The 17,779-nt window shown below is 43.6% G+C and overlaps 1 protein-coding gene across 3 annotated transcripts in view; it reads left to right on the top strand.

Moving 5' to 3' along the window:
- Positions 1–17,779, top strand: part of bend5 (BEN domain containing 5) — a 52,552-nt gene that overhangs the window by 12,168 nt on the left and 22,605 nt on the right. For 2 of the 3 annotated variants that reach the window (XM_067980806.1, XM_067980796.1), the window contains exon 3: positions 13,331–13,589. In XM_067980806.1, coding sequence (XP_067836907.1) covers positions 13,331–13,589 — 259 coding nt within the window. Of the gene's footprint in view, positions 1–10,963; positions 11,139–13,330; positions 13,590–17,779 lie in introns of those variants that run through there. The other variant, XM_067980807.1, reaches the window with a different exon arrangement.

The raw sequence follows: 17,779 nt of genomic DNA on the forward strand, positions 1-17,779 counted from the left end.
TGATTTCACCCAGAGGGTGGTAGGGGTCTGGAACTCACTGCCTGAAAGAGTGGTAGAGGCAGAAACCCTCATCACATTTTAACAAGTACTTGGATATGCACCTGAAGTGCTGTAACCTACAAGGCTACGGACCAAGAGCTGAAAAGTGGGATTAGGCTGGCACAGACACGATGGGCTAATTGGCCTCCTGTGCCATAAATTTCTATGATTCTATATTGAATCTGCTTCCACCACCCTTTCAGGCAATGCATTCCAGATCGTAACAACTTGCTGCATAAATTATTTTCCCCTCATGTTGCCTCTTTTTTTGCCAATTACCTTAAATCTGTGTCTTCTGGTTATTGACCCTTCTGCCACTGGAAACAGTTTCTCCTTATTTACTTTATTAAAACCCATCATAATTTTGAACATCTCCATCCAATCTCTCCATACCCTTCTCTGCTCTAAGGAGGACAACTGCAGTTTCTCTAGTCTCTCCACTTAACTGAAGTCTTTCATCCCTGGTACCATTCTAGTAAATGTCCTTTGCTCCGGCTCTTAAGGCCTTGACATCTTTACTAAAGTGTGGTTCCCAGAATTGGCCACAATAGTCCAGCTGAGACCTAACCAGTGTTTTATAAAGGTTTAGCATAACTTCCTTGCTTTTGTACTCTATGCCTCTATTTACTTATAAAGCCAAGGATGCCGTATGAATCATTTCACATTTCTCTGCATTAAATTTCATCTGCCATGTGTCTGCCCATTTCACCAGTTTGTCCCCCTGAAGTCTGTTTACTACATTTCAGAGTTTCGTGCCGTCTGCAAACTTTGAAATTATGCTCTGTATACCCAAGTCCATGTCATTAATATATATCAAAAAGAACAGAGGTCCCAACACTAACCCCTGGGGAACACCACTGCCAACTTCCCTCCAGGCTGAAAAACAACTGTTCACCACAACTCTCTGCATTCTGTCCCTTAGTAAATTTCATATTCATGTAGCCAGTGCCCCTTTAATCCCATGGGCTTCAGTTTTGCTATCTCGTCTATTGTGTGGTACTTTATCAAATGCCTTTTGAAAGTCCATATACATGTCAGCTGCACTACCCTCATCAACTCTCTCCATTACTTCATCAAAGAACTCAATTAAGTTAGTCAAATTTTTTAATAAATCCATGCTGGCTTTTATTTATTAACCCATATTTTTCCAAGTGCCCATTAATTTTATGCTGGATTATTGTGTCTCAAAGTTTACCCACCACTGACGTTAGACTGACTGGCCTGTAGTTGCTGGGTTCATCCCTCTCCCCTTTTTTGAACAGGGGTGAATTATTTGCAATCCTCCAGTCCTGTGGCACCACCCCCATATCTAAGGAGGACTGGAAAATTATGGCCAGAGCTTCCGCAATTTCCACCCTTGCTTCCCCCAGCAAACTAGGATGCATCCTATCCGGACCAGGTGACTTTTCTACTTTTGAGCACTGCCAACCTTTTAACTATCTCCTCTATCTATTTTTATCTTATCCAATTTCTCTACTACCACCTTCTTTACTGTGATAAAGTATCCATTCAGTACCTTAGCCATGTCCTCTGCCCCCACAAGAAGATCTCCTTTTTGGTTCCTAATCGGCCCACCCTTCCTTTGGCTACCCTTTACTATTTATATGTTTATAAAAGACTTTTGGGTTCCCTTTTATGGTAGCCGCTAATCTACTCTCATACACTCTCTATGCCCCTCTTATTTCCTTTTTCAGTTCTCTCCTGTACTTCTTGTATTCAGCTTGATTCTCCACTGAATTATGAACCTGATGTTTGTCATAAGTCTCCTTTTTCTGTTTCGTTTTAATCTCTATGTATCTTTCGTCATCCAGGGAGCTCTATCTTTGGCTGCCTTTCCTTTCCCCCTCGTGGGAAAGTGACTAGCCTGTACCCAAACTATCTCCTCATTGAAGGCCTCCCATTGCTCGTTTACTGTTTTACCTGCCAGTCTTTGATTCCAATCCACCTGGGCCAGATCCCTTTACAATTCACTGAAATTAGCCCTCCTCCAGTTGAGTATTTTCACATTTCATTTTTCCATTCCTTTTCTATAACTATTCTAAAGCCTAATGATATTGTGATCACTGTTTCCCAAATGCTCCCCCACTGAAACAGGCTCCACTTGCCCCATTTCATTCCCCAGAACTAGATCCAGCACTGCTTCCTTCCTTTATTGGGCTGGAAAAATACTGATCAAGAACATTCTCTTGTACGCATTTCAGGAATTCCTCCCCTCTTTGCCCTTTACATTGTTATTTTCCCAGTCTATAGTAGGATAACTGAAGTCCCCAATTATCACTACTGTAAAGTTCTTACATCTTTATGCAATTTGTCTGCTAATTTCCTCCTCTGTCTCCTTCCCACTATTTGGTGGCCTACAGTATACTCCCAACAGGGTTATAGCTCCTCCATTGTCCTTAATTCTTACCAAATAGATTCTGACTTTGAACCCTCAACTACATCATCCCTTTCTAGTGCTGGAACAGTCTTTGGCTCTTTGATCAATTCTGCCATGCAACCCCACCCCACCCCCCCCTTTTATTCTTGCCTGTCTTTCCTGAATACATTGTAGCCTGGAACATTAAGCGCCCAATCCTCCCCTTGTTTGAGCCAGGTCTCTGCTATTTCCACTATATTATAATCCCATGTGGCGACTTGTGCCTGCAGCTCACCAACCTTATTTACCACACTTCGTGCATTTACGCACATGTGCTCCAAACCCATCTTTGTCTGCTTAGCATTTTCCCCCGTCTGATCCCTCCTATTTCTGAACTACCCTTTATTCTAATGTTGTTTATCTCTCCCAGTCCTCTGTGCACTTTGTATTTCCTCTCTAATGCTTCAACTTGGTTCTCCTTCCCCTGACAGATTAGGTTAAACCCTCCTCCACAGCATCACTTAACCTCCCTGCGAGGACATTGGTCCCAGCCCTGCTGAGATGCAACCTGTCCATCTTATACAGATCCCTCCTGCTGTAGAATTGGTCCCAATGCCCCAAGAATCTGAAGCCCTCCCTCCTGCACCATTTCTCATAATGGACTAGGGTGCATAGACATAATTCAATCCCCATTTTAAAGTCATATATTCTATTATTTTTGTATAACTTTGATTTAAGTGTCACCCTTGTCTCAGTGTCAGTACTCTCAAGCTCCAGAGACTTGAGCACACAACCTAGGTTGACACTTCACTGCAGTACTGAGGGAGAGCTGCACTGTTGGAGGTGCCGTCTTTTGAATGACTTAAACTGAGGCCCCATCTGCCTTCTCAGGTGGATGCAAACGATCCCATGGTACTATTCAAAAAAGAGCAAGGAACTTCCTCCGGTATCTGAGCCAACGCCACTAAGAATAAATTATTTAGTCATTTATCCCATTGCTGTTTGTGGATTTGCTGTGCGCACATTAACTGCCACGTTTCCCTACATTACAACAGTGACTACACTTCAAAAAAAAGTACTCCATTGGCTTTGGGGTGTCCTAAGGTCATGAAAGGTGACCTATAAATGTAAGTTCTTTTAATTTAATATTTATAGTTTAATAGGAAAACTCGGGGCAATTTGGAAAGCAGAGAAGTAGAATTGGTTGGAGCATAGTTTCTCTGCACTACAAGCTTTGAAGCTGGGAAACTAAGGTGCTACACTGTCAACACTGGCAGGAAGTTGTAATTACAACATGTCAAGTTTACATTATAAATGCAGTTGTCATTATAAATGTGGACATAGGACCTTTTATAATGGGGGATGGTTGAAAAATGTGATACAAGGGAGTAAGATTTTGTAGATGGGAAGTTCATTCCGACATAACAATTTTAATAAGTTATTTTGTTTTACAAAATTGCACTCAGAACTGTAAGAATTTAATAAATAGTCACACTTGCAAATGAACGATTAACATGCCATATGATAAATTAGCCTTGCTAATTTTTCCTCTTCCTATTCTGTCTTAAATTCAAACTTGCATGGAATGAGTGGGCAAGGAAAGGAACACGTGTTTGAACATATCGTACTGTATTTGGCTTTCATGGGCTGAGAAAAACTTAGCGCATGAAAGCTAAATACAGTAGAATTCCTCTAATCCAGTCTCTCATCTTCACAGTTCAGTAATCTGAAGGGGACTGTTAGCTTTGAAAATTTAGGAAAATTTCTGAGAATATAGTATAGACTTCCATCCCATCAGTCTGGGCTGGATTGGAACCCAGAGCTGAAAGGACAGTGTTTGACCTTTGCATCACCCATTCATTAGCAAAACATCAGTTTTACATAAGTCTACTAGAAGCATCAGCGTTCTGCTGTAGTTCATTTTAGTAGCGGAGAGGCCATTGAAAAGTGTTGGTCTACATGAGATTGGTATGCTAACAGACTACCTGATATATACCCTATCAGGAAAAAAATGCTTAGTACCATTGTCTTCATGCACTTTAAGAAGAAAGAGCCATATAGTATCTCATGTCTTACTCAAGATGTACTGAAATGCCTTACAACTAACGATTGCTTTTGAAGTACAGTCACTGTTGTTATGTGGGCAAACACAGTTAGTTTGCACAGAGCAATGTCCCACAAACATCAAATAAGTAAATGACCAGATAATCTTTTTGCAATGTTTGTTGAGAGAGGAATGTTGACCAGGGCACCAGGAGAACTCTCTTCTCTTCAAATAGTGCCATGGAATCTTAATGCAGATCTTCCAGGCTGTGTACTGACAAAACAATAGTCAAATTGATAAGTATGCTAATAAGTTCCCATTTGCTCTCTTCACAGAGTTAGGTGGAACACAGAACAGCAATGTAAATACTGTAAAACTGGAAAATCTGCAAATTATATAAGTGATATTAGTAGAAGGGTCTCGGGTGATTTTTTTTTTCTCCTTGTGTTAACATGTACACATCCTAGGTTAGAGTTTACCATTCACATGTAAGGTTTATAAGATGCCTTGTTAGCTTGCCTCTGAACCATCTTACGTAACCTACTCCAAAATAACTTAGAGTAAAGTGATTAACTTCTAATTGCCTGAGTTACCCAAGATGAAATTGAACACAAATGCAGTAACTAACAGTACTTCAATTAACAGTTAAAAAGGCATACAGGATCCTTGGCATTATAAATAGAAGCATAGAGTATAAAAGCAAGGAAGTAATGCTAAACCTTTATAAATCACTGGTTAGACCTCAGCTGGAGTATTGTGTTCAATTCTGGGCACCACACTTTCGGGAGGATGCAAAGGAGATTTGGAGAGGATGCAAAGGAGATTTACTAGAATGGTACTAGGGATGAGGGACTTCAGTTATGAGGAGAGACTAGAGGAACTGGGATTATTCTCCTTTAGAGCAGAGAAGGTTAAGGGGAGATTTAAGAGGTGTTCAAAATTATGATGGGTTTTGATAGAGTAGATAGGGAGAAACTATTTCCATTGGCAGGAGAGTCAGTAACCAGAGGACACAGATTTAAGATAATTGGCAAAAGAACTGGGGGGAGATGAGGAAAATTATTTTTACGCATTGAGTTGTTATGATCTGGAATGCATTGCCTGAAAGGGTGGTGGAAGCAGATTCAATAGTAACTTTCAAAAGGAAATTAAATATATACTTGAAAAGGAAAAATTTGCAGGGCTATGGGGAAAGAGCAGGAGAGTGGGACTAATTGGATGGCTCTTTCAAAAAGCTGGGACGGACACGAATAGCCCTCTTCTGTGCTGTAAGATTCTATGATTTTATGATTTAATTAACACACCTTTGGTAACATGATTAATACCACCACCAGGTTAAACATTGAGGAGTACATGAAGCATTTAGATATATTTTTAACCGACAGAGTTTAATCAGCATAGGAGGAAATATAGGTTATCACCGCATCTCTGCTTTTGCTAGATTTTGCTTTGACAGTATAATAGGTTCAGTGACCAACATTAAAGGAAAGCTTAGCAAGGTTATGCTTACAGTTTGTAAGTAATGTATCACTAGCCTATCTCTAGCTTCAAATATTGGGGCTATTCTATCATGATATAAGCAACAACCACTTGCATTTATATAATGCATTTAACATAGTAAAACATCCCAATGTGCTTCACAGGAGCATTATCAAACAAAATTTGACACTGAGCCACATAAGGAGATATTAGGACAAGTGACCAAAAGCTTGGTCGAAGAGATAGGTTTTAAGGAGTGTCTTATTGGAGTTTAGAAAGATTAGGGAAGAAATTCCAGAGCTTAGGGCCCAGGCAGCTGAAAACACGGCAGCCAGTGGTGGAGTGATTAAAATCAGCGCTGCGCAAGAGGACAGAATTGAAGGAGCACAGAGATCTCAGAAGGTTGTAGGGCTGGAGGAGGTTACATGAGGGGTGAGGCCATGGAGGGATTTGAAAACAAGGATGAGAATTTTACAATCATGGTGTTGCCAACCGGGTGCCAGTGTAGGTCAGCGAGCACGGGGTGATGGATGAATGGGACTTGGTGCGATAGGATACGGGCAGCAGAGTTTTGGATGAGCTCAAGTTTATGGAGGGTAGAAGATGGGAGGCTGGCCAGGAGAGCGTTGGAATAAGCAAACCTAGAGGTAACAATGACTTGGATGAGATTTTTAGCAGCAGATGAGCTGAGGCAGGGGCAGAGATGGAAGATGTTATGGAGGTGGAAGTAGCCGATCTTTGTGATGGTGCGAATATTGGCTCTGAAGCTCATCTCAGGGTCATATAGGACATTGAGGTTGCAAATGGGCTGGTTCAACCTCAGATGATGACGAGGGAGAGGGATGGACTTGGTGGCTAGGGAACGGAGTTTGTGGCGGGGACTGAAGATAATGGGTTGGTCTTCCCAATGTTTAGTTGGAGGAAATTTCTCGGACCAGCAGCGTGACAAATCAGAGGCAATGGAGGAGTTGAGTGAGGTGGTGGTGAGGTCGAGCTGGGTGTCATCAGCGTACATGTGGAACCAGAAGGTTTTGTTTTTGGATGATGTCACCGAGGGGCAGCATGTAGATGACAGATATGAGGGGGCCAAGGATAGATCCATGGGGGACTCTAGAGATAGTGGTGCAGGAGTGGGAAGAGAAGTCATTGCAGATGATTCTCTGGCTACAAATGGATAGATAGGAATGGAACCAGGCGAGGGCAGTCCCACCCAGCAGAGACGTATAACCTTTTCCTTCCTAGGTAGCATTGGTGGCCCTGCCTTGCTCTGAGATGTGCTATGCTCCTCCATTATGATGCACTTTACAAGTTTACTTCTGATTAACTTTCTTCATCTTCCAGCTTTCACTCATATCACTCTGTTGGGACTTAGAAAACCCACTTCCATATGATTTTATTGGTAACACCTTGCTCCGGACAAACATCTGCAAAAAAAAAATACTAGTATCAGTAATGGTGACCATGAAAGTACCGGATTGTTGTAAAAACCCATCTGGTTCACTAAATTCCTTTAAGGAAGGAAACCTGCTGTCCTTTACCCGGTCTGGCCGATATGTGACTCCAGACCCACAGCAATGTGGTTGATTCTTAATCGCCCTCTGAAATGACTTAGCAAGCTACTCATTTGTACAATCTCGCTACAAAAAGTCATCATAAGAATAATACAGGATGGTCCACCCGGCATCAGACTACTAGGCAACGGACAGGACAAAGGCAAAGTCCCCCTCACTAACATCTGGGGACTTGTGCCAAAATTGGGAGAGCTGTCCCACAGACTGGTCAAGCAACAGCCTGACATAGCCATACTCACAGAATCATATCTTTCAGCCAACATCCCAGACTCTTCCATTACCATCCCTGGGTATGTCCTGTCCCACCGGCAGGACAGACCCACCAGAGATGGCGGTACAGTAATATGCAGTCAGGAGGAAGTGGCCCTTGGAGTCCTCAACATTGACTCTGGACCCCATGAAATCTCATGGCATCAAGTCAAACATGGGCAAGGAAACCTCCTGCTGATTACCACCTACTGCCCTCCCTCTACTGATGAATCAGTCCTCCATGTTGACCACCACTTGGAGGAAGTACTGAGGGTAGCAAGGGCACAGAATGTACTCTGGGTGGGGGAATTCAATGTCCATCACCAAGAGTGGCTCGGTAGCACCACTACTGACCTAGCAGCCAGATTAGGCCTGCAGCAGGTGATGAGCGAATCAACACGAGGGAAAAACTTACTTGACTTCGTCCTCACCAATCTACCTGTCGCAATTGCGTCTGTCCATGACGGTATTGGTAGGAGTGACCACTGCACGGTCCTTGTGGAGACAAAGCCCCGTCTTCACTCTGAGGACACCATCCAACGTGTTGTGTAGCACTACCACCGTGCTGAATGGGATAGATTCAGAACAGATCTAGCAGCTGAAAACTGGGCATCCGTGAGGTGCTGTGGGCCATCAGCAGCAGCAGAATTGTAATCCAGCACAATCTGTAACCTCATGGCCTGGCATATTCCTCACTCTACCATTACCAACAAGCCAAGAGATCAATCCTGGTTCAATGAGGATTGTAGAAGAGCATGCCAGGAGCAGCACCAGGCGTACCTAAAAATGAGGTGCCAACCTGGTGAAGTTACAACACAGGACTACAAGCATGCTAAACAGTGGAAGCAACATGCTATAGACAGAGCTAAGCGGTTCCACAACCAAAGGATCAGATCAAAGCTCTGCAGTCCTGCCACATCCAGTCGTGAATGATGTTGGACAATTTAACAACTAATGGGAAGAGAAGGCTCTGTAAACATTCCCATCTTCAATGATGGCAGAGTCCAGCACGAGTGCAAAAGACAAGGCTGAAGCGTTTGCAACCATTTTCAGCCAGAAGTGTCAAGTGGATGATCCATCTTGGCCTCCTTCCGATAGCCCCACCATCACAGAAGCCAGTCTTCAGCCAATTCGATTCATTCTGCGTGATGTCAAGAAACGGCTGAGTGCACTGGATACAACAAAGGCTATGGGCCCCAACAACATCCCAGCTATAGTGCTGAAGACTTGTGCTCCAGAACTAGCCGTGCCTCTAGCCAAACTGTTCCAGTATAGCTACAACACTGGCATCTACCCGACCATGTGGAAAATTGCCCAGGTATGTCCTATCCACAAAAAGCAGGACAAATCCAACCCGGCCAATTATCGCCCCATCAGTCTGCTCTCAATTATCAGCAAAGTGATGGAAGGTGTCGTCAAAAGTGCCATAAAGCGGCACTTACTCACCAATAACCTGCTCACTGATGCTCAGTTTGGGTTCCGCCAGGACCATTCGGCTCCAGACCTCATTACAGCCTGGGTCCAAACATAGACAAAACAGCTGAATTCCAGAGGTGAGAGTGACTACCTTTGACATCAAGGCAACATTTGACCGAGTGTGGCACCAAGGATCCCTAGTAAAATTGAAGTCAATGGGAATCGGGGGGAAAACTCTCCAATGGCTGGAGTCATACCTAGCACAAAGGAAGATGGTAGTGGTTGTTGGAGGCCAATCACCTCAGCCCCAGGACATTGCTGCAGGAGTTCCTCAGGGCAGTGTCCTGGGCCCAACCATCTTCAGCTGCTTCATCAACGACCTTCCCTCCATCATAAGGTCAGAAATGGTGATGTTCGCTGATGATTGCACAGTGTTCAGTTCCATTCACAACCCCTCAAATAATGAAGCAGTCTGTGCCCGCATGCAGCAAGATCTGGACAACATCCAGGTTTGGGCTGATAAGTGGCAAGTAACATTCGCGCCAGACAAGTGCCAGGCAATGAACAACTCCAAAAAGAGAGTTTAACCACCTCCACTTGACATTCAACGGCATTACCATCGGCGAATCCCCCACCATCAACATCCTGAGGGTCACCATTGACCAGAAACTTAACTGGACCAGCCACATAAATGCTGTGGCTGCAAGAGCAGGTCAGAGGCTTTGTATTCTGCAGCGAGTGACTCACCTCCTGACTCCCCAAAGCCTTTCCACCATCTACAAGGCACAAGTCAGGAGTGTGATGGAATATTCTCCACTTGCCTGGATGAGTGCAGCTCCAACAACACTCAAGAAGCTCGACACCATCCAGGACAAAGCAGCCCGCTTGATTGGCATCCCATCCACCACCCTAAACTTTCACTCCCTTCACCGGCGCACCATAGCTGCAGTGTGTACCATCCACAGGATGCATTGCAGCAACTCGCCAAGGCTTCTTCGACAGCACCTCCCAAACCGCGACCTCTACCACCTAGAAGGACAAAGACAAGGACAAGGGCAGCAGGCACATGCAAACACCACCACCTGCACGTTCCCCTCCAAGTCACACACCATCCCGACTTGGAAATATATCGCTGTTCCTTCATCATCGCTGGGTCAACATCCTCGAATTCCCTACCTAACAGCACTGTGAGAGAACCTTCACCACACAGACTGCAGTGGTTCAAGAAGGCGGCTCACCACCACCTTCTCGAGGGCAATTAAGGGTGGGCAATAAATGCTGGCCTCGCCAGCGACACCCACATCCCACGAACGAATAAAACAAAAAGCAATGCCTTCAAGTATTAAGCCCCTTGCATCTATAGTAATTTATGTTCATGGCGCTACCTGATGCAACATAGCTATTCACTCATTTAAGTAGCTGATCTGTGGAACACGAGGCAGTTGAACAATCCCTACTACTGTACCCTTGGCTAGGGAACACTTAAGCATGGTACACATGAAGAAACTAGATGTTTGATTACGTGATTCACAAGTGGCTCTCAAAGTACAGTTTAAGAAAATATCTAAATGAACACTTATTCCAGATGTATTGTAATTCCACATAAAGTACTATAATTCACTCAATAAAATTGCCACATGCAGTATAAGTTGGTGTCAACCATTCTTTAAATGTGTTATAAAAGAAAGTTTATTTTGTCCCAAAGCACAATAAACTGACCCTAGAAGTATTTATGCCCAATTAATCAGGTAAAGATTCTGATACTGCAAATATATACAATGTACTTTTGCATTGCAGAGCACAGTGGAAGGCTTGTTCAATGACACCATCCAGCAAAGGTCCCCATAGACGGCGATGTTTGCATGCTGTTGGTGCCAGCTGATGAGCCCATGCAGTGGTGATGAAAACTCAGCATTATTCACTTCCAACATTGCTGTGCAGAAACTTTGACATTTTGTCCATCCTCCACAAAACATACTCACAGGTATGATGTGAGTAAATAGCTAAAGTTTCTTTATTAATCGAATCTCAGGAAGGTTCTTTTTCTGGACCAATTAGTCTTCAACAAGACAGGTTATTTTTGGCTTTATTTCTATTAACACTTTGAAGCATTGGAGAAAAATTGGAAAGATTGGTTAATAGTAGAAGAAAGGTCCATTATTGCTTTCCTAGTCTTTTTCTTACTCATATCTACCTCTCTGTTAAACTTAGCACAGAGATGAGTGTATCCCTATTGCAGGCAATTCTCCCAGCTTCCAACAGCACTAACCAAATTTTAGAGTTTCTTTTGTTACCCTATTGCCATTATTATGTTAATTGTTGCAGTGAATCCTTTTTTCATGCCACAATATGCTGCAATGATTTCTAAAGAAACAACTGCCCTAACAACTAACATTGTGGATGGATGGTACTGTTGATTGTAAAAGTAAACCATTATATTTGTTGTCATCCAGGCTGACTTCTTGTAGTTCAATAAGGACCATAGATCACATCCTGGATCTTCTAATCTGGGACTTTCTGATCTGTATGGCTCATCATACCAAGATGTATATTTACTCTCTGAATCATCGGGGATCCCTGCATTTTTTTGGGGGAGGAAAATATTGTAAGCCCTCTGGTTGGTTGAACACATTTATCTACTGACCAGCTGACTCAAACACTGTACGTCAAAACTGAAACATCAGGGGTATTGGTCCATCTCACTCATGCAGTTTTTTAAACTGACATATACTTTGGCTAGTATGCACTAAATTCAGTTGTGTTGCTTCATCCTGTTCATGGTTCTTAACTGGTTAATGGAATATGACCTGAATGGCTTTGGTACTCAAGCTACCAACTACCCCAAATTCCGTGGAGGCGACTCACATGAGGTTGTGATCTTGTGTGTACACTGCTAGTATTTCACAGTAATCCTCTTGTAGATCTTGTAGCTAAGTAGGTTGAGATGAGAGAAAATATGTTTTTTTGATAAGAAATAGATTAATATAAAGGAGTCAATTTGCCTATCCTCTGCACTCGTATGACAGAAGCAGCTTATTACTTTTCTATTTTTCTTGTTTCTGTTCTGGACAAGTTGATGCCTCATGTAAATGGCATGTGATTGAAAATCTTACACCTGGAATTAGTCCAATGTTTGCAGCTCTTTTGGTATTACAATTTGGTTTTTTTTAGCCAATTTTCCTCTCCTCAAGGTGTTGGTTGCAGCTGGGGCCCTCCATTACTTCCCAAGTGGTCATTCTTTGTAAGTGAGCCTAGATCATGATTATCCGCAAGCTATTCAACCATAGGAGCTTTCAGAGCAGAGATGACAAGTACGCACAAGGGCAGCGAATAATGATCAGGAGTGGGAACTCTAGTTGATTTTTCCCCTCTCTAGTTCATGAGGGTTTAAGACGAATGTCAAGTCTCCTGCCACCCTGACAGAGAGTTAACAGCACAGACCAGGAATCAAGTTGGGGTTTTCTGGTCTGTATGTGTCTCAGTTACAGCAGCCTTTATCAACTGAGCCACTGGGGGAACTACTGTTAATATTTTTAAGATTTCTTGCCCTGTTATTCCTACCTCTTGTTTGTCCATCCCTGGACCATGTAATTTTTCTGACTGAGAGGCCACTATCACTGCCATTCTTGGTTGACTGCCAAGAGTTAATTACGGGTTAGAACAGACTCCACAACATAACAGATTCCACTTTCCTTGAAAAGATAATAGAATGTGCAGTTGTTTTTTTTCCAATCTAAACCAGACTACGGAAAGCGTGTTAACATTTGAGCGGGGGGGGTGGGGGGAAAGCACACTACTCTTACACTGTCTGTAGCATTGTAATAACAGCCAACTGTACGTTCAGTCCACATGAATGAGTTGAGTGAATGGAATCACACTGTAAAGGGAAAATGAAAAATCAACAGTATTGCATCATGTGCTAGGAAGAACCATCTTGTTTCAGTTCATATGTTCCATATGCAATTGGTTACTGTATTACTCTTGGAATGTAGATGCAAAGTGTTTGTGTTACAACATTTTGTAATTTATCAGTTGTGAAATGTAGTGGACAAATTATTTGTACTTGGAGCACTAAATCTTTTTCTTCCTCCCCGAATAAGAGAATCAGGTTAGTATTTATTTCTTTGTTTCTCAAATTGAATGAATACTGAAAATCATTTATTTTGTTTCTCTCAGGAGCAAGATGTCTCCTGCTTTGAAGATAGCAGTGATGATGATGACCAAACACTGAAGATCTTTGATGAACTAAAAAATAAATATTCTCGGGCCAAGGCTAACAATAAAAGGTTGATTCAAGAACTTAAAAAGGTTACAACAAAACTCCGGTTTGCTGAAGAAAAGCAAAAAGAATATGAACACATGGCATCTGAGCTACAAAGACTGAGGGACCTCAATATGGATCTTCAAAATGCACTGCTTTTGAAGTTATTTAGATGTAAGTCTCGTCTTTTTTCCAAAATTGGGTTCCGCCTCAAGCTAACATAGAAACATAGAAAAATTTATGGCACAGAAAGAGGCCATTTGGCCCACCATGTCTGTGCCGGTCGAAAAAGAGCTACCCAGCCTAATCCCACTTTCCACTACTTGGACCATAGCCTTGTAGGTTCATAGAATCATAGAAGTTTACAACATGGAAACAGGCCCTTCGGCCCAACATGTCCATGTCGCCCAGTTTATACCACTAAGCTAGTCCCAATTGCCTGCACTTGGCCCATATCCCTCTATACCCATCTTACCCATGTAACTGTCCAAATGCTTTTTAAAAGACAGAATTGTACCCGCCTCTACTACTGCCTCTGGCAGCTCGTTCCAGACACTCACCACCCTTTGAGTGAAAAAATTGCCCCTCTGGACCCTTTTGTATCTCTCCCCTCTCACCTTAAATCTATGCCCCCTCGTTATAGACTCCCCTACCTTTGGGAAAAGATTTTGACTATCTACCTTATCTATGCCCCTCATTATTTTATAGACTTCTATAAGATCACCCCGAAACCTCCTACTCTCCAGGGAAAGAAGTCTCAGTCTATCCAACCTCTTCCTATAAGTCAAACCATCAAGTCCCGCTAACATCCTAGTAAATCTTTTCTGCACTCTTTCTAGTTTAATAATATCCTTTCTATAATAGGGTGACCAGAAGTGTACACAGTATTCCAAGTGTGGCCTTACTAATGTCTTCTACAACTTCAACAAGACATCCCAACTCCTGCATTCAATGTTCTGACCAATGAAACCAAGCATGCTGAATGCCTTCTTCACCACCCTATCCACCTGTGACTCCACTTTCAAGGAGCTATGAACCTGTACTCCTAGATCTTTGTTCTATAACTCTCCCCAACGCCCTACCATTAACGGAGTAGGTCCTGGCCCGATTCGATCTACCAAAATGCATCACCTCACATTTATCTAAATTAAACTCCATCTGCCATTCATCGGCCCACTGGCCCAATTTATCAAGATCCCGTTGCAATCCTAGATAACCTTCTTCACTGTCCACAATGCCACCAATCTTGGTGTCATCTGCAAACTTACTAACCATGCCTCCTAAATTCTCATCCAAATCATTAATATAAATAACAAATAACAGCGGACCCAGCACCGATCCCTGAGGCACACCGCTGGTCACAGGCCTCCAGTTTGAAACACAACCCTCTACAACCACCCTCTGTCTTCTGTCGTCAAGCCAATTTTGTATCCAATTGGCTACCTCACCTTGGATCCTGTGAGATTTAACCTTATGTAACAACCTACCATGCGGTACCTTGTCAAAGGCTTTGCTAAAGTCCATGTAGACCACGTCTACTGCACAGCCCTCATCTATCTTCTTGGTTACCCCTTCAAAAAACGCAATCAAATTCGTGAGACATGATTTTCCTCTCACAAAACCATGCTGACTGTTCCTAATCAGTCCCTGCCTCTCCAAATGCCTGTAAATCCTGTCTCTCAGAATACCCTCTAACAACTTACCCACTACAGATGTCAGGCTCACCGGTCTGTAGTTCCCAGGCTTTTCCCTGCCACCCTTCTTAAACAAAGGCACAACATTTGCTACCCTCCAATCTTTAGGCACCTCACCTGTAGCGGTGGATGATTCAAATATCTCTGCTAGGGGACCCGCAATTTCCTCCCTAACCTCCCATAACGTCCTGGGATACATTTCATCAGGTCCCGGAGATTTATCTACCTTGATGCGCGTTAAGACTTCCAGCACCTCCCTCTCTGTAATATGTACACTCCTCAAGACATCACTGTTTATTTCCCCAAGTTCCCTAACATCCATGCCTTTCTCAACCGTAAATACCGATGTGAAATATTCATTTAGGATGTCATCCATCTCTTGTGGTTCCGCACATAGATGACCTTGTTGATCCTTAAGAGGCCCTACTCTCTCCCTAGTTACTCTTTTGCCCTTTATGTATTTGTAGAAGCTCTTTGAATTCTCCTTTGCCTTATCTGCCAAAGCAATCTCATGTCCCCTTTTTGCCCTCCTGATTTCTCTCTCAACTCTACTCCGGCAATCTCTATACTCTTCAAGGGATCCACTTGATCCCAGCTGCCTATGCATGTCATATGCCTCCTTCTTCTTTTTGACTAGGGCCTCAATCTCCCGAGTCATCCAAGGTTCCCTACTTCTACCAGCCTTGCCCTTCGCTTTATAAGGAATGTGCTTACCTTGAACCATGGTTAGCACACTTTTGAAAGCCTCCCACTTACCAGACGTCCCTTTGCCTACCAACAGACTCTCCCAATCAACTTCTGAAAGTTCCTGTCTAATACCATCAAAATTGTCCTTTCCCCAATTTAGAATTTTAACTTTTGGGCCAGACCTATCATTCTCCATAGCTATCTTAAAACTAATGGAATTATGATCACTGGTCCCAAAGTGATCCCTCACTAACACTTCTGTCATCTGCCCTTCCTTATTTCCCAAGAGGAGGTCAAGTTTTGCCCCCTCTCTAGTCGGGCCATCCACATACTGAATGAGAAATTCCTCCTGAATACACTCAACAAATTTCTCTCCATCCAAGCCCCTAATGCTATGGCTGTCCCAGTCAATGTTGGGAAAGTTAAAGTCCCCTACTATTACCACCCTATTTTTCTTGCAGCTGTCTGTAATCTCCTTACATATTTGCTCCTCAATTTCCCGTTGACTATTTGGGGGTCTGTAGTACAATCCTATCAAAGTGATCTCTCCCTTCTTATTTTTCAGTTCTACCCATATGGACTCAGTGGGCGAACCCTCGGATATATCCCCTCTCACTACTGCCGTGATGTTCTCCCTAATCAAGAACGCAACTCCCCCTCCTCTCTTACCTCCTGCTCTATCTTTCCTATAGCATCTGTACCCTGGAACATTGAGCTGCCAGTCCTGCCCCTCCCTTAGCCATGTTTCAGTAATAGCTATAACATCCCAGTCCCATGTACCCATCCATGCCCTGAGTTCATCTACCTTGCCCATCAGACTTCTTGCATTGAAATAAATGCAGTTTAATCTAGACTTCCCTTGGTCTTTGCCCTGCTTTCTCAGACCATCTGTCCGGTCATGTTTTGTACACTCTCCCTTACTGCCTTTTGTTTCTATCACCACTTTACTTCCCACTGACTTCCTGCATCGGTTCCCATCCCCCTGCCACATTAGTTTAAACCCTCCCCAACAGCACTAGCAAACACTCCCCCTAGGACATTGGTTCCAGTCCTGCCCAGATGCAGACCGTCCAATTTGTACTGGTCCCACCTCCCCCAGAACCGGTTCCAATGTCCCAGGTATTTGAATCCCTCCCTCTTGCACCATCTCTCAAGCCACGTATTCATCCTAGCTACCCTGTTATTCCTACTCTGACTAGCCCGTGGCACTGGTAGCAATCCTGAGATTACTACCTTTGAGGTCCTACTTTTTAGTTTAACTCCTAACTCCCTAAATTCAGCTTGTAGGTCCTCATCCTGTTTTTTACCTATATTGTTGGTACCTATATGTACCACGACATCTGGCTGTTCACCCTCCCCCTCCAGAATGTCCTGCAGCCGCTCCGAGACATCCCTGACCCTTGCACCAGGGAGGCAACATACCATCCTGGAGTCTCTGTTGCGTCCGCAGAAACGCCTGTCTATTCCCCTTACAATCGAGTCCCCTATCACTATAGCTCTGCCGCTCTTTTTCCTGCCCTCCTGTGCAGCAGAGCCAGCCACGGTGCCATGAACCTGGCCGCTGCCACCTTCCCCTGGTGAGCCATCTCCCACAACAGTATCCAAAACGGTATACCTGTTTTGGAGGGAGATGACCGCAGGGGACGCCTGCACTGCCTTCCTACTCTTCCTCTGTCTGTTGGTCACCCATTCACTATCTCCCTCAGTAATTTTTATCTGTGGTGTGACCAACTCACTGAACGTGCTATCCACGACTTCCTCAGCATCGCGAATGCTCCAAAGTGAGTCCATCCGCAGCTCCAGAGCCGTCAAGCGGTCAAACAGTAGCTGCAGCTGGACACACTTCCCGCAGGTGAAGGAACCAGGGACACAGGAAGGATCCCTGAATTCCCACATCCCACAAGAGGAACATGACATGGCTCTGGGATCTCCTGCCATGACTTAACCCTTAAGTTAGCTTAACACAACTACAATGTCAAAAGA

The sequence above is a fragment of the Heptranchias perlo genome, chromosome 3, assembly GCF_035084215.1.
Source record: "Heptranchias perlo isolate sHepPer1 chromosome 3, sHepPer1.hap1, whole genome shotgun sequence".
NCBI classification, from domain to species: Eukaryota; Metazoa; Chordata; class Chondrichthyes; order Hexanchiformes; family Hexanchidae; genus Heptranchias; species Heptranchias perlo.